Genomic DNA, 24,044 nt, shown 5'->3' on the forward strand with positions numbered 1-24,044 from the left:
ATTATGCTAGTGTAACTAATTGGATAGCTCTTTCAAGGAGCCAGCACAGATACGATGAGCTGAATAGCCTCACCCTGTGCAATATTATTGTATAATTCCATGACTGAGCCTTGACTTTGTGATAGCACTCAACTCATGGGGGCAAGGTTTGAGTCCCACTCTAGTCAGTCCCGGCTTTTGGAGACTGAATTCTGGGTTGAGATCCAGGGTATGGCATTTGCATTCTCCCCTTTCCCCCTCCACCCCACAAACTCCTTCCTCCCACCCATTTTTCAGCTGCAAAGGAGTAAGCACTACCAGCTGGCACAAAGATGGTTCCAGCCATGGAAGACATGGCCACGCTGCAGCCTGTCTGGTTGTTAATCTTACTGAGAATCCTTTTACTATTATCTCCAAGGCAAGAGCGTGAGGAAGTTTAAAAAAAAAGCACTGCAGTTTTATCGTTCGTTGCTGGTGTGGTTTCTGAGATCAGTGTAATAGAGCACGGTAGCCCATAAGTCATCCCCAGCACCAAAGTATTTAAATCATAAGAAATCATCTAGGACAGAGTGTTGGAAACAATCAATATCGTCACACGTACATCTTCTGAACCCTTTCCTTGTGTGTCACTTTCCATAAAAAGAGCTGCAGTGGGTCAAAGAATTGGCTGAAGAAGACATAAAGCACTTGGGAGGCTTCAAGTGCAAGCAGCTTAACCAGGCCCAATTCAACATTAGAAAGTGTGCCAGAGTCAAAACGAAACAGGCGAACAAAAAGCAGAAGGAAGGTTTCATCCTGCCAATGTTTTCGACCTGGTTCCCTGGCCACACAATTACTAAAACAAGTCTGCAATATCAACTGACCATGATAATTTTTCATTTTTAAAAAGTGCATTTATGAATTTCAAGAATGTGTTATTGTGATCACTAATTTCCTGCCATTATGGGAAACATATGCTCCAGTCAAATCACTGCACATCCTGTCATTTATAGATAGGTGAGATAAGTATCCATTAAAAGGATGATTTTTCTTAAAAAGGCAAACTGGAATAAAATGTAAAGATTCTATTAAGAGCAGGGCTGGTGGCAGGGGGTTGGGGGAAGTGAAGGGGAAAATCACTTTCCGGCTTCTGGAAAAAAAAAGTGCACTGAAGTCAGATCTGGCACAGAACAAGGCTTCACTATGGTCTCCATCACAACTGGACAGCCTGGCAATATTTCATTGTCTAGGCTCACACATGACAGCCACTTGGGTGAGGCACCAGAGCAGCTGGCACATATAACATCATCCAACAAAGTGCAAGGAACATGTGCCTTCATGTCACTGTAAAGGTGCTCAGCAGAGCAAGGGTTAATATGAGACTGGAGAATATATATTCTACCGTGGTTGGTGCTAGAGTCACATGGTAATGCTGGGGGCCTCCAGAGACGAATGCCAGTCTTCAGCCATTTCAATTCACTTCACATGATATCAAGAACCTGCTTGTTTCTGGATACTGCAAAGGCTATGGGCCCTGAGAATAATCCAGCAATAGTACTGAAGACTTATGCTCCACAAGTTGCTGCACCCCTAGCCAAGCTGTTCCAGTACAGCTACAACACTGGCATCCACCCAGCTATGTGGAAAATTGCCCAGGTATGTCCTGCACACAAAAAGCAGGACTTATTCAACCTGGCTAATTACCACTCCATCAGGCTACTCTCCATCTTCAGTAAAGTAATGGAAGGGGTCATCAACAGTGCAATCAAACAGCACTTGCTTAGCAATAACCTGCTCACTGAAGCCCAGTTTGGGTTCCATCAGAGCCACTCAGCTCCTGACTCATTACAGTCTTGGTTCAAACATCTGCAAAAGAGCTGAACTCCCGAGGTGCGGCGAGGGTGACTGCCCTTGACAGCAAGGTCGCATTTGACCAAGTGTGGCATCAAGCAGCTCTAACAAAACTGGAGTCAATGGGAATAAGGGGGAAAACTCTCCACTGGTTGGAGTCATACCTAGCACAAAGGAAGATGGTTGTGGTTGTTGGAGGTCAGTCATCTCAGCTCCAGGACATCACTGCAGGAGTTCCTCAGGGTAGTGTCCTCGGCCCAACCATCTTCTGACCTTATGATGGAAGGAAGATCTTTGATGAAGCATCTAAGGTGAGGATGTTCACTGATCATTGCACAATGTTCAGCACCATTTGCGACTCCTCAGATACTGAAGCAGTCCATGTCCAAATGCCGCAAGACCTGGACAATAAATGGCTTGGGCTGACAAGTGGCAAGTAACATGCATGCCACACAGGTGCCAGGCTGCGACCATCTCCAACAAGAGAGTATCTATCATCCTTTGACATTCAATGGCATTTCCATCATTGAATTCCCCCACTATCAACATCCTGGGGGTTACCATTGACCAGAAACTGAACTGGACTAGCCATACAAATACTGTGGCTACAGGAGCAGGTCGGACGCTAGGAATTCTGCAGCGAGTAACTCACCTCCTGACTCCCCAAAGCCTGTCCACCATCCACAAGGCTCGAGTCAGGAGTCTGATGGAATATTCCCCACTTGCCTGGATGAGTGCAGCTCCCACAGTACGCAGGAAGCTCGACACTGTCCAGGACAAAACAGCCCACTTGATTGTTTTTGGATGTGGTGACATTTACTCCCTCCACCACCTACACACAATGGCAGCAGCGTGTACCATTAACAAGATGCACTGCAGGAATTCACTAAGGCTCCTTAGACAGCACCTTCCAAACCCATGACCACTACCATCTAGAAGGATAAGGACAGCAGATAGATGGGAACGCCACCACCTGGAAGTTCCCCTCCAAGTCGCTCACCATCCTGACTTGGAAACATAGCCGTTCCTTAATTGTCACTGGGTCAAAATCCTGGAACTCCCTTCCTCACAGCACGGTGGGTATATCCACACCACATGAGCTGCAGTGGTTCAAGGCAGCAGCTCACCACCACCTTCTCAAGGGCAACTAGAGATGGATGGGCATGAGTTGGTGAAAAAAAAGGATTGAGAACACAGACTAGAAAGAACACTCTGGAACCAGTCTGCATGGAAATAACAGCACCATGTTTGCCCAAACCTTGAATGTGTTAAAGGGTTCATGTTTAAATATGAAAGTTTCAAGATCATCATTGAGACATCGAAAAGAACCCATATTACAACACTCTGGTATCAGCAAACTCTATTCAGGAGAGGAGAACTGAATGAACATTTTAAATGTAAACTGATGCAGTGCTGTGTTTGGCAGAGCTAGGCATGAGAGTTGGCCCAGTGGACAGACATCGCTAGCTCTTGCCTCACCAAAGGTAGAGTTTTGCACCATTTATTTTATTGCCTATTCCTCGATAGCCACAAATATGTTCAGAATCGATCAGTAAAATATGGCCAGCTCAGTGTTTCCAGCATTTTCTAACTTTCAGACGTCCAGTGTCTGCATATTTGCTTCATTTCCAACATTACCATTAGCTAGTAATGATTTATCATGTACTAATCTTTGAGGTGAATTGCAACCACGCCACCTTGTAGCCTGTTCCTTATAAATAAGGAGACATGACTAGTAATGTTGCTATCTTTGAAGTAGCAAAATCAAACTTCATTGCCAGACCTGCTGAGTATTTCCAGCTTTTTGTGTTTTTATTTCAGATATCCAGCAGCCTCAGCATTTTGCTTTTGCAGACTTCATTCACCTCCTGCAGCATTGTGTACATTTATTTAAGATGCTGGTTACTTTCAAATTATCTGACCTGAACATGACTAAAATTTCTCAGCTTTTACCAAATGACTCTTGGCAAAAAGCTGCAGTGAACAAATGATACAAACTGCCAAAATGGTTTGGCGTTTCGGATCTGTTATTTAAATTTATGTTCCAAAACATGGTCCCTGCAAACTTCACCAGCTCAGGCATGTCGACAAAGATAATTTTACAAAGGGGGAAAGCGTGCCAATGAGATAAAATTTAAAAAAAAAATTTAAATCTAAAATATCCAAACACCTGCAATACAACAACTTCTAGAAAGAACAGCTTCAGTCCAAACACGTTATAAAAATCCAGCCTGTTATGTCAATATCTGCAAGTCACCAGTAGATGGCTCCAGCTCCCCAGCAGTCAGACAGATTTATAAACAGGTCACTTGCAAAGCAGCCCCCAGCACCATGGAACTTAAAATATGCATTGCTGTGTTGTGTTAGAATTATTTTTAGATGTTTCCTTCCATCAAACTCTCCTACCCATCCCCCAGCCAAGTCACTCTACATTGAACTTTCTGCCCTTCTCTCCGGAAGGTGCTTACTCATGTTGGGATGTGGGTGCCCAACTGACTCTTCTGGCACGAATTTAGACAGTGAATATTTGCTCATTAATTGCACAAGCGCAATCCTCATGCAACATCCAAGCATGAGGGGGTAACGGGTAGTGTTCAATAGCTCCAAGTAAACAGCTAATACTGGCACAACTGCAATGGGCTGAATGGCCTACCTCATGTCCAGAATTGGGAGCCCTTGAAATTTTTTCTTCCTCCAGCCTGCAGATATTGAAACCAATTGTAGTGCTGATAACTGGTGCGGAGACCAGTCAGATAGAAGCTTTGCTGAGTCAAACCACTTTTGGGATGATGCATTGTTGAAAAATATGCAGTTACCCGATAGTGTCCTGAATTCTCAGTACAGGACAGGAAAGGGTGAAAGTCTTTCCAAAGTTGATTCAAATACAAGGTAACTTTAATCAAAATAAAAAGTTAAGCTCAAGACCTTGACAAAATTTGGCAGAAATCCAATTTTTGGCCGAGTTAATGAATCTGGGATAATTATTTTTAAAAAAGGGGTCAGACACAATTTAGTGGGTTAATTTTGAAACAATAAAATGTTGCTGGAGAAGATAAGGAAGCAAAACATGTCAATGCCTGATTTCCGTTTTAAAACTGTTATGAGAATACTTTATTGAACTGTAAAGTCTCTCCAGACAACCTGAACAAGATGGTAGCTATTGCATGTGTAAAATGGTATGAGGAAAGGATTAGGGTAGGGGAAAGAGTTACAGGAAGAGGACACAATATATAAACTGTTTTAGAGGGAACTGAATTTGATAATCGGACCATCAACTGAGACATTGGAACTGCACAGGGGGAGATAGGCAAAGATCTAGAGACAGAGATCCTCATTGACATGGAATAGTTAACATGGCCTAAAGAGCAAAGAAACATTTTAAACGATCAAGACAATAGAGAAACGGGCCTCAAGAGAATCTTAGGATGATCGTGGTCAGGGGAAAAAAAAACCTTCGATGTAAAACTATGTAGAATCTGTAGTTGAGGCAATTGAAGGGTAAGGAGCAATAATACTTAACAACAATTTATCACAAGATGGATGCAGCTAAAGGGAAGCTGGAAAAAGGCTAAATAGATGTATTACTGATTATATTAATGTGCCTGTGAGCTACAAAAGGTAAAACCACTGGATTAACACTCTGATGTCAAGCAGAGTTAAGCAGCTCCCAGAGAGAACTGCCACTGGAAGTGAAGATACTGAGCCATTGAAAGATAGGATAAGAAGGTGCATTGTAGAGTTGTGTAGACAGCTTAAGGAATGAGGTCCAATGTGGGGCAGCAGCAGGAGATAATAGCCTGGAAGGAGTGAGGGTGCCTATCCAGATGGATTCAGATCAGGGAACTCATTTCACAGGAAGAGTCATTAAAAAGAAAATGTGTAAATTTATGGAGATTAAACAGAAATTCCACATTCACTACCACCCACAGAGCTTGGGGATGTGGAAAGGATGAACCAAACTTTAAAAACATCAATAGCAAAAGTAGAGACAGGGAACAGCTGGGCAACAATGTTGGCCAATATTCTGATGTGCCTTAGGGCTACCCCAAGCAGGACCACTGGGTTCACTCCATTTGAACTAATGACAAGGAGAACCATGCAGTTACCCAAGGAAAACAGTAGGAGGGGGAGATGTAGGACCAGTAAAAGGAAGGGTGCGAGACTATGTGAGGGAAATGAATAAGCAATTGCATGAGTTAAGGAACGAAGTCAAAGACTGACAGGTGATTAAGGATATGGAAACAGACAAATCCAAAGAGAACAACAGACCACCCCCCCTCCCCCACAAAGTGGGGAATAAGGTGATGGTCAAGGTGAGCCCAGAACAAACAGAGTTTGCCCACATATGGCATGGACCACTCGAGGTAATTATGACAGGTGATACATGTGCACTTGTAGATATAAAAACGGGAAGTAAATGGAGGCGTTACACACAGTTAAAGATATATGATGAATCACCAAGCAGTAATCCGGACAACGGGAGCCGATGTTAATGTCTCCACAGGTCAACAATCCTGGTCGTGGGCGTGTCAGTACTGGCATGGGAGGCACCGACCATTAAGTCAATGATGACATCTGATTCCACCCCAGACAATACGTACTATGCCCCCGAGGAGGAATTGGGGAATGTATAAGGAAGCCCAACACCTGGATTATAGATCAAGTCATTATACGAATACGTCAAACGAGCAATTGGAAACTGGACCCCATGTGTGGCAAAATGTCATAAGAGTAATTTACATTTATCAGCACCAGGGCAGCCAGTCTAGCTAACACCTCTTGAATGTACCAAAGGGGACTTCACAGGGTGGTGGTACCTGCCCAAGGGCAAGGACAGTGATAAAATGGCAAATGCACTCTTGAGGATACACCCCAGTGGGATACACTCACCCAGTAATATCTCATTGAGCATAAGCACAGACACAAGCAATGGAGTAACAATAACTGGAACTTATGACAATATGACTGGACTGGGTTGGTGGTATGGCGGGGGGGGATGCAGAATGCATGTGGTCCCCATCAGTTTTTCGCTAATAAGCATTTGGGTGTGTCAGGAGATTAATACGATTGCCGGATGGACAGACCTATTTCTCTTCATTTGGGAACCTAGTCCCAAGGGACAATACTGTCAAGAAACATGTAAATATGTAATAGATGGGCATGATTGTTATGATACACAATGTTTTAAACTGAGTACTTGTGGATATTGAAAACCAATCCGCTGCCCTATGATGACAAAACCCCCCTCCAGACAGAGTAGTACAGATCGGGAAGGCCAAACCCCTGTTGCATGATGTCACTGGAGATAACGTACAACCTCACAGGTTTAGCAACGGTCTTACAGGGACCATGCGGAAATCACCAAAACTCGATTAAGTGGGCTAAATATTGGTTAGAACAGGTTATTGGGGATTACAAGGCTCAAATTACCCCAGGGGCAAGAAAGTGGGGAAGATGGATAAGGAGCCTGTTGGGGGATACAGGTGGTCTCTTTGGAAGTGCGAATTCAGTGGTAAACTCTGCTCAGTTCTATGAACTAAATAATTATGCATCACAAATAGCTACCGAAGCAGCCAAAGGACTGCAGTATAACACATATGGGACAGAATATGCTTTCACAGCTATTCGTATACAAGGGAGGGGCTGTTACCCTGGACATCTCCGCACAAGGGCTCATTGACATTGCCGACTCAAAGTCAGGGAAGGGTATGCGACATGTGGTCTGAGATTTAATTGAAAGGATAAAGTCAGATATAAAATATATCAGGTTTGGGGCTGTCCCCAGACATGTGTTTGAGCCAATATCCCAATTGAATCTAATAAACCTGCACTCGGAATGATGAGAGTTGTAGTCACCTAATCCCAGAGTGGAGGAGAGGATGGGGTGATTAAATTCCTAATGACAATGCCCCAAGAATACTACCCGAAAACCTTCTTCCACGATAGTTATCGATTCGAATCCCTGGGGGTAGAGAGAGATGGGTGGGTTTGTCAAGCAGGATCCCATGGGTACCTCGCCTACATTAACTCCTCAATTTGGATGAGTACCAAGGTCTGTTGTATGGAATCACAAAGTTATGTTGTGTGTACTTGCCATATCCTAGAGCCGCTGACTAACAACAACAAGAGTTATCCTCAAGATATCACCTGTCCAGGAAGCCTTCACGGCAGTCCAAATGTGTTTTATGACCAGTGAAGACGAGATGGTTTTTGGAGGACTAAGGTGTTTCATGAACTCCAGTATTTGTAAACAAATCACTGACTCACTTACATTAGGAGACGTCCACCTACCAGGACAAATGACAGGACACGTGTTTAGTCCCTAGCGGGACAATACAGAATTTACCGATGAGATCCCAGGCAAGATAGCACGATTGGCCCTGGTACAGTCCACAAACCCAGCACATCAATTCACTCGCACATCCAAGGACCAAGTTAGGAAGGGACGCGTCCAGGTGGACCTGGCCATTAAATCCACAACTAAGTTAGCTGGGTCTGCCTCAGCCGATGCTACCTCAGTGCACTCGATCAATTGGTGGGAGATCCTTCGAATGACAATGACGATCTTCAGCCTAGCAGTATTGGTTTGGACCATTTGCCTGTTACTATCAGCAGAGAATCTTAAAGGACTACCACAAAATATTCCAAAGACATGCTCTAGTGTCCACGGCGAGCATGGGGAAAGGGGTTCAAGGGAATAGAGGAAAGGTCAGTTAATATAGCTCGGCAGTTTAGGATTCCTCCAGAAGTCTGGATGACTGGCCATCTGAAAGACAAAGGAGGAATTCTCAACGCCGGTAATTGGCCATCTTGGGCTTTTGCCAAGGGCCAAAAGGAGGAGACTGAATGGGGAGGTGAAAAAGAGTTAAAAACCAAATACAATGGACGAAGAGGTGGCTTTTGATAAACCAAAAGTCATAGCCTGGACCAGATGAGAGTTAAGGTCTGTGTGTATACATTGAACAGCAGTGGATAATATAATCATGTATGAGTGTCTCGAAGATAATAGGATAGAACCAATGAACTAATTGTGTGTGTAAATGATTCAGTTTCAGTGTGAGAAACTGGGTCGGAAATGAGGTTAAAGATGTAGATATTGATCATTGGTGCATGCAAATAAAGATAAAGGAGAAGTATAACTGCAAGGAAATGTAACCATTCGGAGAGCTTGTACCCATCTTGTATGGATGCAGTCTCCCCTGCACGTTTGAATAAAACAGTGAAAGAAGCTCGAGTCTCGTGTGGTCGCTGTGGGATAGGAGGGTGCTTGAACTCCCTTTCGGGGGGAGAGAGGGTTCTGGAGAAGAGGTACATACACTTACAAAGCAAGAGAATATGGCAGCATTGCAGGGCAGCTATTTAGGTAATGATACCCAGGGTGTGGCAGGAAGGGACAGCATACATACATAAAAAACAACAGCAAATAGGGGCAAAAAACGGTAAAAGCGCAAAATTAATGGTTCTTTACCTAAATGCGTGTAGTATTCAGAACAAAATAAAATGAATTAACGGCACAAAAGAGGTCAATAGATCTGATCTTATAGCCATGGTTACAAGGAGATCAAAGCAGGAACTAAACATTCAGAGGTATGTGACATTTTGAAAGGACAGGCAGGATGGAATGGATGGTGGGGTAGCTTTGTTAGTACGAGATGGAATAAGTATGATAGTAAGAAATGATCTTGGATCAGAGGATGTAGAATCCATATGGGTGGAGGTAACAAATAACAAAAAGGTGGGGAGTAGGCCCCCTAACAGTAGCTATACTGTAGGACAATGAATAAATCAGGAGATAATGAGGGCATGTAAAAAAGGCAGTACATTAATCATGGTTGATTTTAGTCTTCATGTAGATTGGAAAAATTAATTTGGCAGAGGAGCCACGAGCAAGAATGTATTCAGGACAGTTTCCTGGAACAATGTTGTGGATCCAACCAGGGGTCAGGCTATTTTGGATCTGGTAATATGTAATGAGGCAAAATTAATAAATGGATTTCAGAATAAAAGATCCCCTAGAAAACAGTGACCATAACATGGTGGAATTTAGCATTCAGTTTCAGTGTGAGAAACCTGGGTCGGAAACAACGAAGCTAAACATAAGGGTAATTACAAAGGAGTGGATGGCAGAGTTGGCTGGAGTGGACTGGGAAAGGAGTTTAGCAGAAAAGACAGTTGATGAACAATAGCAGACGTTGAAAATAGTTCATGACTCACAACAAAGATAAATCCCAGTGAAAAGGAGGGTAAACCAACCATGGTTAACCAAGTTAAGGATAGTATCAAATTGAAAGCAAAAATCATAGAGTGTCGCAAAGATTAGTGGTAAGCCAGATGATTGGGAAAGTTTTAAGAACCAATAAAAGATGATCAAAAAATAATTAAGAGGGAGAAAATAATCTTGGAGGGTAAACCAGCAGGTAATATAAAAATGGACAGTAAGAGCTTCTTTAAATATATAAAAAGGAACATAGGCTCCTTAGGGAATAAAGCTGGGGAAATAATAATGGGGAACCAGGAAATGGTAGAGGAGTTGAATAAATACTTTGCATCAGTCTTCACAGTCGAAGACACTAATAGCATTTCAAAAACACTAAATAATCAAAGGGGAAAGAGAACAGGTTGGGGGGGGGGAGGGGGAATAAATACAATAACAATCACCAGAGAAAAAAGGTACTAGGGAAACTAATGGGGCTAAAGGCTGATAAGTTCCTTGGACCTAATGGGTTGCATCCTAGGATATTAAAGGAAGTAGCTGCACAAATAATGGATAATCTGGTAATCTTCCAAGTATCCTTAGATTCTGGAAAAGTCCAAGATTGGAAAACTGTCAATGTAACACCCTTATTCAAAAAGGGAGAGAGAAAAACAGAACTACAGGCCAGTTGGCTTAACATTCATCATTGGGAAAATGTTAAGAGTCTATTTTAAAGGATGTATTAGCAGAGCATTTAGAAGTGCATAATCTAATCAAGTAGAGTCAGCATGGCTTCATGAAGGGGAAATCATGCCTGACAAATTTATTAGAACTCTTTGAAGTGGTAACAAGCAGGATAGATAAAAGGTGAACCAGTAGATGTAATATATTTTGATTTCCAAAAGGCATTTAATAAGGTACTGCACATAAGGCTATTTGATAAGCTAAGAGCCCGTGGTGTTGGGGATAATATATTAGCATGGAGAGAGAATTGGTTAACTAATAGAAGACAGGGTTGGGATAAGGGGGCAATTTTCAGGATGGCAACATGTAACTAGTGGAGTGCCACAGGGATCAGTGCTGGGGCCACAATTATTTATAATATATATTAATACTTAGATGAGGGAAGTGAATGTACTATCACCAAGTTTTCAGATGATATAAATAGCCAGGAAGGCAAGTGGTGGGGATGACAGTCTACAGAGGGATATAGACATGTTGAGTGAGTAGTCATAAACTTGGCAGATGGAATGTGGGAAATATGAGGTTATGCATTTTGGCAGGAAGAATAGAGGAGCTGAATATTATTTAAATGGATAAAGACTGCAGAAAGCTGAAGCACAGAGGATTTGAGAATCCCCATGCATGAATCCGCAAAAGCTAACATACAAGCAGGTAATAGAAAAGACAAAAGGAATGTTGGCCTTTATTTCAAACAGAAGTCTTGCTAAAACTATACAAGGCATTAGTTAGACCACACCTAGAATACTGTGAACAGTTTTGGACCTCTTATCTAAGGAAAGATTTCTGGCATTGGAGGCAGGCCAGAGAAGGTTCACTAGGTTGATCCCAGGTATGGAGGGATTTTCTTATGAGGAGAGGTTGGGCTTATACTCATTGGAGTTTTGAAGAATGAGAGGCAACCTTATTGAAACATAAGATTCTTAGGGGAGCTTAGCAGGATAGATGTTGAGAGGTTGTTTCCCTTACTAGGAGAGTCTAGGACCAGAAGGCATAATCACAGAGTAAGGATTCACCCATTTAAGACCGAGATGGAGGAATTTCTTCTGAGGGTAGTGAATCTGTGGAATTCTTTACTGCAGAGGGCTGGTCATTCAGCATATTCAAGGTGGAGACGGACATTTTTAAATCAGTAAAGGAATCAAGGGTTTTGGAGAAAGGCAGGAAAGTGGAGTTGAGGATTATCAGATCAGCCATGATCTCACTGAATGCCAGAGCAGACTCAATGGGCTGAATGGCCTACTTCTGCTCCTACGTCTTATTGTCTTATTCATTGTCACTGAGGTCGTTAGAAGTCAGAGAGAGGAGTGTAACACTGGTAAGCCTAGAATAGCTTGGAATATAGAACTGGGCAAGGAGATGATTGCTTTTGCTCAATAATTGCTCAAGCAAGCTACAGTTGCATCCGTTAAAATATGTATGAAATATCTCTTTTGAATTCCAGCCTCCTACTTGGTTGAATAGAGTGAATGCATTCCATTTTGTCATTTGGAACATTTAAAAAATCTAAAAAGCTTACCCCCTTTCTGCATCAGGTAGATTGGAACAATATATAGCGTGATGTGTTGGATATAGTAGACCTCCATCTCAAAGGGGAGCTGGGCAGGAAACAAAAAATAACTTGTCAAGTAAACATGTATTCTTTATCTAACCCAATCATTTAATCTCATCAACTGACAACTGATAAAAAGGTGCATTAAGAGCTTTGCAGACCACTTGTTTTTGCCACGTCATGTATTTGACTGAAGTGGCTTTGTTAAAAATAGTTTTAGTAAGGCTGGCCATTTTAAAAATTATAACTTGCCTGTATTTGGATCAAGTTTTATCATTGCGCCGTTACCAAATAGTTAACCAGACCCTTTCATTTTGTAGGGGCTGTCTCGCAGAGGACAAGATTTATATCGTGGTGAGCAGGGAGGGAGGAAAATGTTTGAGGGTTTGCATCAGTGAGCCCATAGAATTAGCACAACAAGTGTCTGTAAATTTCTGTACATAAGCCGATTTCTTAATTTTACTCTAACATTATACTGTAGAAAATGTAGATCGACAGACAGATATTTTTGTTCGAGTTCAATTTTAGGAACCAATGCTTGATTCTGAAAAAAAATCAGCTCAACACCCTTCAAAATTTCATATGTTCTTGACCCTAAAGGCTGCAAGGAATCACTGTTACACAGGGGAATTTTTGTGCCATATGATTCCAAAGTGAAGAAGCTACACTATGATGCTATCAATATGGTTTAAATTCAAATTCTTGTGTCCAAAACATAAACAGGGTTATAGCAGCAATCTGGGTCTGTTACAGGGCTACATTATTTGCACACTCCTTCAAGTCATCCTGCTTTCCAGGTGTATTTTCAGCACTTTTTTTTTTCTTTGAAGTCCAGCTAGCAATGAGCTTTGCCTCCTCTTGCAGCAATGAAAGCAGGACTATTTTAGAAACCACTTTAATTATCATCTTTATTAAAATGATTATAATAGAGGCCTTTTAATTACAGCTATAGATGTTGGAATAGCTCTGCCTCAGAAACAGATTTTCATTAAAGGGAAAAGTCAGGAGTTTCCAGTACAGGCCTTTACATGTACAAGGGCCACAACTGGGAGAGGGAAGCCACCTTTATGCACAAGCCACCTATGCCATCTATTTTACACTATGTTGACTATTATGGAGTCCAATTTAAAAACTTTTTACTCCACAATATGAGCTTCAAAGTCAGCCATGATCTCATCAAGGGGCTTAATGGGCTACTCCTGGTCCTATGTTCCTTAAACTATAGAGGCCTTTTAAATCAAACTACATGGCCTTATTTTGCCTATAACCCTACTGTAGCTCTTTACACACACTTAATTGTGCAAAAAAAAACTACATTTGAGTGTGGAACTGAGGACTACGTTTAAACACTAGCATTATCATTTTAGTACAGCGTACTTGTGGGTACATAGTTGTGCAATCATCCACTAAAATTGTGGATAAAAAAAAACACCCAGCAGTATGTTTACATCTGCGGAGAGCATTTGGAATAAGAATGATAGAGTGAAATCCAACATCATGGAGGGCAATTGGCCAGGGTAATTTGTGAAGATGAATTAAGAAGATCACATGAGATGCAGCATATTGACACTAAGGGCGATGTTCCCAAAAGTGTACTGGTAGCAAAGCACTAAATACCAAATCCTGTGGAGTTCCAATTTATCTAAATAGATTCACTGAACTCACCAAGTGCAGTCTACTTTTGACAATTCATTGTTGTTATTTTGGTCCAAAAAAACTCATGCAGTGACAGAAATTAACCAATGTAATTAAAGTAGCATTCTTTAAAAAGTGGTGATGGTCCATGTGCTTTTGGTGGAAAGCCTATGTTTTATGTTGGATGATGGTCCTTTTCAGAACTAGGTTTCTCAATAAGATGGATTTCCTGTAAAAAAAAAGTAACTCGGGGCCAGTAACTGATCATGTGACCAAGCAATTTTAAAAGAAAGTAGAGAGAGAGACTAGATGCAAGGTTTCAGAGTTAGCCCATTAGAACAGGAGAGGAGAGTTCTGACCCATGGTGGCTACGCTTCAGACGTTAGCCAGACCTGTGTTAAACAGGGAGTCTACAACCTTGAGACAGTTAGAGACATTTGAAGGGACAACATTACCAAATGTATGTAGAATGCCCAGGAAATATCAACCCGTATATGAATCTTTGAAAATTTACTTAGACCATATGGTTAATCTTCCAATTTTTGATAAGAATCAGGCTTTTTTTTTTAAGTGCGGTGGGGGGTGTCAGTCAAATGGGCGTAGAAGAAAATTGAGTAATGAAGAAGTTCGGTTTAGAACTTCTAAAAGTGACTGCATTCATCGTACTTTTAATACCTTTAAAATGTACCTGACAATTTAAGGCAGAGTGTACTTATTAATATTCATGCTCTTTGATTTTTGTCCAGTAAAATTCTTTGGTTTTAAACAGTGAACCTTGTGGCTTCATTCTTTTAGTAAATACCTGGGTTTTCAGATGTCCAGAAAAAAAATTCAGAAATTTGAAAGACCCAACTTCAAAACAAGAATAGACCAGTAAAAACCAGTAAAATGAAATTGTATAAAATGAGAGACTGACATGTTTATCAATTTTTCATATTAAAAGCAGAGCTTGTATTGATCTGTGTACATTACCACCAGGCCTATTATAACCCATTTTATTCCCCCAATCCTTTTACTCTCCCACATTCCCACCTTTTTATTGCCCAGAGATTGGACGGCTTTGGAATCTTTCAATACTGGTGCTGAGTCCCTTTTAACCTTCATCAACATCGTCCAAATGATTTGTTGTACTGGCATCAGTACTCAAAGAGTGAGCTATTCTGTTGGGATGGGCTTCACAAGCCAGACTGGGACTAGTGTCCTTGCCAATCATAATTAGATTTAGATTCTTATAAAAGGTTATTTTTTTAATTATATTTCAGGCTAGTTTACTCTCATTCTATTTTTTTTCTCCTTATCATCCTTATCTTTTAGTGGTCTTTTGTTGGTTTCTAAAACACTCTGCATCCTCCAACTTACTATTTACTGATTTTGCAAGATTGCAAGCATCCTCTTTCAATCTAAAAGTATCCTTAACATACTGAGTGAGCCACAGATGGGTCTTTCTTGCTGAGCTTTTGGATGTCAATAGAATGTAGTTTCATTGAACATTTTGAATTGTTAATTTAAATATCTCCCACTGTTCATTTACCATAAGTGTGGGCAAGGCTTTAAACTAACAGAGGCATGGGTGTGGGGTGTAGAGGAGAGGATTCAGGTGAAAGGGGATTTTGAAACCCAAAGAGAGAAGGTCGAGGCATCAGAACAGTATAGCAATATGGGTAAAGGCAAGCAAAATGGGACAAGAAGGGACAGAGTTTAACAAAAATTGTACATCAGCAAGTAAGGTCATTGCAGGGTGTAGAAGTAAAAATATGAAATTAAAGATTCTTAATCTGAATGTACAAATCATCTCCAATAAGATAGAGGATCTAGTGACACAAAAAGAGGTAAGTGATTTAGGTCTAATCACCATTACAGAAACAAGGTTCCAAGGAATTCAAGGTTGGGAAATAAATATTCCAGGATACACATTGTTCTGTCTGTCTTTCTGAAATAAAAGGAGGTGTTGCCCTAATAGTAAAGGATGATATTAGGACATTAGTGGGAAAGAATGTGGCCTCAGAATATCATGAAGTCGAATCAGTAAGGATGAAAAATTAGGAATAGCATGAGTCACCATCCAGGACAAAGCAGCCTACTTGACTGGCAGTCCATCCAAGACATTCACTCCCTCCACCAATGCACAGCAGTGTGTGCCATCTACAAGATGCATTGCAGGAACTCACCAAGCCTCCTTAGATAGCACCTTAAACCTACAACTGCTACCATCTAGGCAGACAAGGGCAGCAGATGCATGATGTAAAGGAAAGATAACTTTTTTCCTAATATTACTGTGGGATGCTTAAAGTAGGCCCATGGGGGCTGTGTTGTGTGTGTGGCTCCCTACTTTAAATTAAACTGCAGACAGTCAGACTGCAAGGTTTGAATCAAAAAAAGGGATTTGGTGTAAAACAGGCATTTGAAATGGAGATGGGTAAGCTAGGATAACATCTCAGCAGATGCAGTGTAAATACAATTTGCATTTTTAGATAAGTTGAGAGGTTTGATTTTCAAAGGGACATAAGATGTTTACAATTGGCAAGATAAATAAGGCAAAGTTATTAAGTTTATTTTTTCCCCCCAAACGTGCTGGCCATAATGACATCATGAAAGATTTTTATATTCCAGGAAAAGCAACTTCCAAAGACAGGTTGAAACAATGGGATATACAGATCAAAAAAAGGATGGAAATATATTTAACGAAGGAAGGAAAGCAGCGTGGAAGTGGCTGTGCGAGATCTTAGAAAGTGGACTGTGTGAAACAGACCCATGGAAAAGTCTCTAGCTACGCTGGAGAAGTTCGCTGTTCCACTAACCAAGGTTTTGTTAAAACCCTTCGGAGTTCCATTGTCGAGAGAGAGAGAGGGGGAGAGAAGCTATGTAATACCTCCCTTACAGCAACAGTGGGTGCTTGTAATATTGTGTGGATGCTTTATAGATTAAGAATCTATTTGGAGCGTTGTGTAGTTGGGAGTTTAGTCAAGTAGAAATCTTTAGAATTTAAAATCAACTGTAACTGTAGCTTGTGGCTTAAGCTCTCTTTTTTTAAACACATGTTTTAATTTAATCTTTAGAATTTCTAAAGGTGGTAGTTGATGCATTACTTCTGACTTCAGTGCACAAACCTTCCCGTAATAGATACAAATTGCAAAATTGTTGATAGTGTGGCCAAGTTTCCCTTTGAGATTTGGTCAGCCTGGCAAATACCACCTGCCATATCAAAACAAAGGGAACACGACTGCCTGCAAGTTGCCCTCCAAGCCACACTATCCTGACTTGGAAATATATTGCCATTCCTTTACTGACACAGCGTCAAAATCCTGGAGCTTCCTCCCTGACAGCACTGTGTATGGTGTATGTACCCACACCACATGGACTGCAGCAGTTCAAAGCAGCAGCTCACCACCACCTTCAAGGGCCATTAGGGATGGACAATAAATGCTAACCTAGCCAGCCACACCCACATCCCCTGAATAAAAACGACGACATAAGTTTCAGATCAGAAACTGAGAGTAACCTAGGGGCTAAAAAAAGTGAGGAAGTTAAAGAAATTAATATTAGAGAAATTTAAGGGAATAAAATCTGACAAATCTGAGACCTGATGGCCTACACCCTAGGGTTCTAAAAGAGATAGCTGCAGAGATGGTGAATGCGCTATGATTTCCAAAACTTTAGATTCGGGAACAGTCGCATCAGATTGGAAGTTGGCAACTGTTACACCACTTCAAGAAAAAGCAATCTAGAGGCCCATTAATCTAACATCAGTCATTGGAAAAATGCTGGAATCTATTAAGGAGGTCTTACTGCGCTTAGGAAAGCATTGTACAATTAGAACAAGTCAACATGGTTTTACTAAGGGAAACCCCGTTTGACAAATTTAGAGTTTTTTGGGGATGTAACTGCTAGGGTAGATAAAGGGACACCAGTAGATGTAGTTTTCCTAGGCTTCCAAAAAGCACAAAAAAGGTTAATAGGCAAGATAAAGGCTCATTGACTTGAGTGTAATATATAAACATGGATAGAGGGTTGGTTAACAGGAAGCAGGGGGTGAGCATAAACAGAGCATTAAGTTGGCAGGCAGTGAATAGTGGAGTCCCACAAGGATCAGTGCTGGGCCTCAGCTATATACAATCTGTATTACTGACTAAGAGGAGACAATGTTTTCTAAGCTTGCTGATAATACAAATCTATGTGGAAAGGTTAAGATGTGGGGAGGACAGAGGCAGGCTGTGAAGAGATATAGACAGGTTGAGTGAGTGAGCAACAAGATGGCAGGTGGAGTATCATGTAGGGAAATGTAAAGTTATTCACTTTGGTCATAAGATTAAGAACAATGTTTCTTTTAAAAAGGTGAGAAACTTGTAAATGTTGATATTCAAAGAAGGTTGATGTGCTCATACAAGCAAAGCAGGAAGTTAGTATGCAAATACAGCAAGAATTAGCAAGGCAAATGGCATGCTGCCCATTTTTACAAGAGGATTAGAGTACAGGGATAAAGAAATCCTGCTACAATTGTACAGGATTTTAGCGAGCCCACATCTGGAGTAGTGTGGAGTTTTGGTCTCCGCATTTAAGAAAGGATATATTTGCATTGGATGTGGTAGTGAAGGTTCACTAAATGGGTCCCTGGGATGAGGGAGCTGTCTTACGATGAGGGGCTGAGTAAATTAGGCCTATGCGCTCTGGAGTTGAGGAATGAGAGACAACCTCATTGAAACAGATTCTGAAGCAGCTTGATAGAGTAGACACTGAGCAATTGTTTCCACCTGATTGGGGAATCCAAAACATGGGGGCACAGACTCACGATAAAAAAAAAGGAGCCAGCCATTTAGGACTGAGATGGGGAGAAACTTCTTCACTCAGCTGTGAATCTTTGGAATTCTCTACCCAAAAGGGTTGTGGATGCTCCATCATTGAATACATTCAAGGCTGGGATAGAGAGATTTTGGCATTTCAGGGATGCAAGCAGGAAAGTGGAGTAGAAACCCAACATCAGCCATGATTGTATGATCTACCCCTCCTCCTGTGTTCTTGTGTTGTCAGGTTTAATATCAAGGGTTTAGATTGTCCAGTTCGAGCGTGACGTTTTACATATATTGGTTATGATTTGGGACCAAATCTAATGTTATGATGTCACCATAATGCGATGCTAGGTGATTGAGTTTAACTGTGCATATGGTGACATATATCCTGAATACAGTAGGGATGAGTAAAAACAGACTCACTTAAATGTGAATCTGAGTTGAGCCCACAAAGCAAACAGTTAATGAGTATCTGATTAGGAATAGAACCGACCATTATATATCCAGTACTTATCAAACTCCTACATAGGATACAAGAAAAATCTTGTTAGTTCATCTCTCTCTCATATCTCCGGTTTCCAGTCCCCCACCTTGGTCACTGCCTGACTCCTATCACATTGCTATTACTGCATCACTCATGACTCATCACCACCTTCAAGGGCATTTAGGGATGGGCAACAAATGCTGGCCTTGCCACCAATGCCTAGGTCTTATGATTTTCTTTTTTATAAATCACTGAACTGTTTCATTAGCCGAGGCTTAGTGGTAGTACTCTCACCTCAAGAGTCAGAAGGTCAATAGTTTAAGTTCTACTCCAGAAACCTGAACAAGTAAATCTATGATGACATTTCAAAACAGTACAGGGGAAAGACTGCACTGTATGCTATCTACTCTAGGCATTCTGATACAAAAAGCAAATCACATCCAAGCTGCACTGCTCATGGGGTGGAGTTCTTTGAGCTAAACATTGTGCTTGTCCAAGGAATCTCCTTGTCCAGACGTCCAGCTTATTCGGAGATTAACACTCCTGCAGCATCTTTAGTGTCATTGGGCTGGATTTTATGGGGCACCTCGGTCCCCAGCCCCTTGCTAAAAAGAGAGGGGGAGAAAGAGAAAAGAGAGGGAGAAAGGGAGAAAGAGAAAGAAAGAGCGGGAGAAGGAGCGGGAGAAGGAGCGGGAGAAGGAGCGGGAGAAGGAGCGGGAGAAGGAGCGGGAGAAGGAGCGGGAGAAGGAGCGGGAGAAGGAGCGGGAGAAGGAGCGGGAGAAGGAGCGGGAGAAGGAGCGGGAGAAGGAGCGGGAGAAGGAGCGGGAGAAGGAGCGGGAGAAGGAGCGGGAGAAGGAGCGGGAGAAGGAGCGGGAGAAGGAGCGGGAGAAGGAGCGGGAGAAGGAGCGGGAGAAGGAGCGGGAGAAGGAGCGGGAGAAGGAGCGGGAGAAGGAGCGGGAGAAGGAGCGGGAGAAGGAGAGAGAGAAGGAGAGATTCGCCTGCCCACAACCCCAACAGCTGCCCCACAGCAATTGAACACTGGGAACTAGTTGCTTTAAGGAGAGATTCCCACCCATTTCTCAGGTGGAAATCTTAATTGCTGCTGCCCAATTGGATGGCCGACAGCTCTGTTGTCCCAGCAGCACCTGTCAGGAGTAGTGGCCGTGACTGGGACTGCACCCACCACACGAAGAGGCCCAGGGAAGTTCAGGGTCTCAGCAGGGTTGGCAGGCCACATTCAAGAGTCCAGGGAGAGCTGCCTCCAACAGGCCAGGGGGACTGAAAAAACGTCCTCCCTCTTGCCAGACCCCAGCCTGTGCAGCTCAAGCTGCTGGGCTTCCCACATGACTCAGGCTTCCACCACCACCCGCACAGCACTTTAGGGCTTCAATAGTTCAATAGGCCCAATGTCTTCCCCCAGTCCCCTGTAAAATTTCAGACAGGTCAAGGAGAGCGGATGGTGGCAGGAAGGGTCTACTCATGAGTTCCTGATTGTAGTTTCACTTGTATTGAACATTAACCTTTAATTCACACAAAAGATAATAAATGACTATAGAAAAAGGACAGTAAGAATGAAGGATGAACAGGAGTGGAATAATATGAATTAAAGCGGATAGGAAATTGAACCTTTTAATCAATAGCATTAATTATTTTGACGTAAGACATCCACATTAAATACCTTCACAAGTCCAATATTTGGTCATAGAAGTCCAGGTTCAATGTTATACACCACAGTGCATCTGCACCTTTGAGTGATTCGGATTTTTTTTTTGAAGTGTGGTATTTAGAATGGCAACCATTTCCATTGGTTCCATCTTTCCTTGAGCATTTTGGTACATTTAGTTCAATTAATGCGAACTAGGGTTTGGGGAAAGCAAAGATAGGAAAGAAACAAGGCATCCCAAAAGCATTTCATCATCAGTGAGTTCATTTATGAAGTGTACACTACTGAATAGGCAAAGAAGCCAATTTGTACAGCAAGGTTCTTCAAATAGCTTCATTCAGTCACAGGATGTGCGCTTCGCTGGCTGGACCAGCATTTATTGTCTACCCCTATGATTAACTGGATAATTTGTTGATAGAAAAAATTTGGCCAAAACAACATTATTCTTCAAATTGTGCCATGAGATATCATTGCATCAGCTGCAGTAAATTCTCTGCTGTGGTCCCTACAGTGACAACACTTGAAAAGCATTTCATTGGCTGGAGAGTGCTTTTGGACATCCCAAAGTAATGAAGGGCACTATATAAATGCAAGTCTCTTGTTACTTTATACTTGGATGGACTGATGGGACCTCAATTTATCTAAGGGACAGCACCACTGACAATGTAGCACTCCTTCAACAGTCCTGAACTGTCAGCCAAGATTATATGCTCAAGTGCTGCAGTGAAAACGATTTATAATAAATAAAAACTTCTACCATATGGAGATCGATTATCTATGTTGCCAATTCCTGTAGTGGTCAAGGTCTGGCTCCATGTTTTCAGCACTCACTTCACCCCTCAAATATCAAAATTCCTCCATTTGGTCTTTCTGCGATGGCTTTTAACACCAACAAAATCATAGGACAACATTAGCATCATTTTCAGGAAAGTACAAGAGGTAAAAAACTGGAGAAAAAGCATTGAGCCTCATTCTTATGGAAAAAGCTTCTTTAAAAAAAAAAAATCACAAAATGAAAATAACAATTTCAAAACTAATGTTTGGGCTCACTGAAGGTTCAACCATTCATAAAAACAGGAACATCTCACATTTAATCCCTACTTGTACTGAGTTAGCCGATATCAGCAAGGAAACTACAATTGGGCAGAGCAACTTCGGGGTAGGGTTGCAAAATTAGCCACTGTCCTCACTCCTCAATGCTATGCAATGCTAGCAGCTGGAAGTGTAGCCATCAGGCAAGAGCAGGTCAGTCTCAGCTGTGATGCAAGCAAGGTTGTTCTTCATTCATTCACAGGATGTGGGCTTCGCTGGCTGGACCAGCATTTATTGTCTCTCCCTAGTTGCCCTTGAGAAGGTGGTGATGAGCTGCCTTCTGCAGCGGTTCAACCTTGTGCCAATGGAACTATACCCAGTGAAGGGATTAATGGCACTTAAAAGAGGAAGAGGGGAAAACAAGCTAAAGCAATCATAACATTGGCAATTCGGCACCAGTGGGACATTAAAACCTGGCCCCTACCACAAGTGCAATTACTGAGGCATAAAATCATTTGTCAACTAACACTCTGATTTTAAAGTGCAAGGGAAACAAGCACACTGACCAACAAAAAAACCTATGCCAAAATAAACAAGTTTAACATCTTTCTTAACAGGAGAAGTTATTAGAGTTCCTTTTTGAGGTTTTTTCTGCAACATGATTAAAAGATATTTTCTTCCTTTTATGGCCAATGGTTTTATACAACATGAAAACAACTGACATCAACGTTGTCATTTTTCATCTCTTGCAAAAAGAATGACAATGCTAAATCAACAGGGTGTGAACACGTCAAACGGAATGAGCTGCACTGTACACCACTGGCTGGAAGAAACACCCTGGTTAAGTGGAAATTTTAATCTCAACTTTCTAATCAGGAAGGCTCCAGGAGTAAAAGTAGTTGCTGACAATTGGAAAATTGGGTTGAAATTAATTTACTTTTGTTCCAATTCTGATTTTTTAATAAATATATTTTTTCATGGGATGGGACATCACTGGCTAGGTCAGCATTTATTGCCCATCCCCAATTGCCCTTGAGAAACGAGTGCAGAGGGCATTTAAGGGTCATTGCTGTGAGTCTGGATTCACAGATTTCCTTTCCCTGAAGGGCCCTGAAGTGAACCAGATTTTTTTTTTTAAAAACAACAAACAATGGTTTCATAGTCATTCCAGGTAATTTTTATTGAATTCAAATTTCACTATTTGGTGTGGTAGGATTTGAACCCTGGTCCCCAGAGCAATATCCTGGGTCTCTGGGTTACTAATCCAGTGACAATACCACTATGCCACCACCTCCCCCTCATATTTTCAACTATTCAGGGAGCACCCAATAGTTTGTGGGAAGCTGTACATGAACTAATGGATACACGAGATTTTTCGACATACCCTTTCAGTTAACACTTTCATTTGTCTAAACTACATGAACTGGTCATCCAGATATGAGTGCACCATGCTGCAAATGGAAAAGCTGTTTAGCAAAACCAACAGTAAAAATGAAAGTTGTCAGCTAATTGCTGAAGCTTGCTGTTTAATTCCTGTTTCCAGAGTCTTTTGGCAGTTGCCTTAGTGTCACCAGCTTCAATCACATGGCACCCTCCAGCACAGTGCCATGAAAGATTCCAGCATTGCTGATGTTTGCCCTGAAAATAGGCATCACCATGGAGAAGGGGGAAAAAGGGTGCTGTAAAGGAACTAGGAAGTGTAGCTGAAGCAAAAAGAGAGACACAATGTGAAATTGGTGAGGCTTTTCTACTGCAGCCCCATAATAACTTGCAAGTATGCAACTTAGGTGAATATTCTGTGCACTTCTCTATTTCCTCTACATGTATACCTTTCCCTTCACACAGCTTTCAATGCTGATATGCCATGCATTGAAGCCTTCTCAGAAACCTTGCCAAGGTTATTCTGAACAACCTGTCATAGCTTTGATCTCCAAATATTGTGCGAATGACTGTTTCTGTTGTGATGCTTCATCTTGCTGAAATGCTTCGTATGACCTCTCAACTCTAGTTCAAGGCTTTATCTAGATGCCAGCTCAAATGGTAGCCGTGTTTGGGCAGCATGACTGTTGTACACCAATAAGACCTCTGTGGGATTGAGGTGACCCACTGCAGAGGGCTGTGGTACTCATGCTTCAGTGGACAGCCTAAGC

General features: G+C 41.8%; 1 protein-coding gene across 2 annotated transcripts in view; it reads right to left on the reverse strand.

Annotated features, from left to right (window-relative positions):
• Window positions 1-24,044, reverse strand: part of LOC121282309 (transmembrane protein 164) — a 149,547-nt gene that overhangs the window by 60,097 nt on the left and 65,406 nt on the right. For both annotated transcript variants that reach the window (XM_041195972.1, XM_041195973.1), the window contains exon 4: window positions 12,264-12,342. In XM_041195972.1, the coding sequence (XP_041051906.1) occupies window positions 12,264-12,342 (79 nt within the window). The remainder of the gene's footprint in view (window positions 1-12,263; window positions 12,343-24,044) is intronic.

This window comes from Carcharodon carcharias, chromosome 9, assembly GCF_017639515.1.
Source record: "Carcharodon carcharias isolate sCarCar2 chromosome 9, sCarCar2.pri, whole genome shotgun sequence".
NCBI classification, from domain to species: Eukaryota; Metazoa; Chordata; class Chondrichthyes; order Lamniformes; family Lamnidae; genus Carcharodon; species Carcharodon carcharias.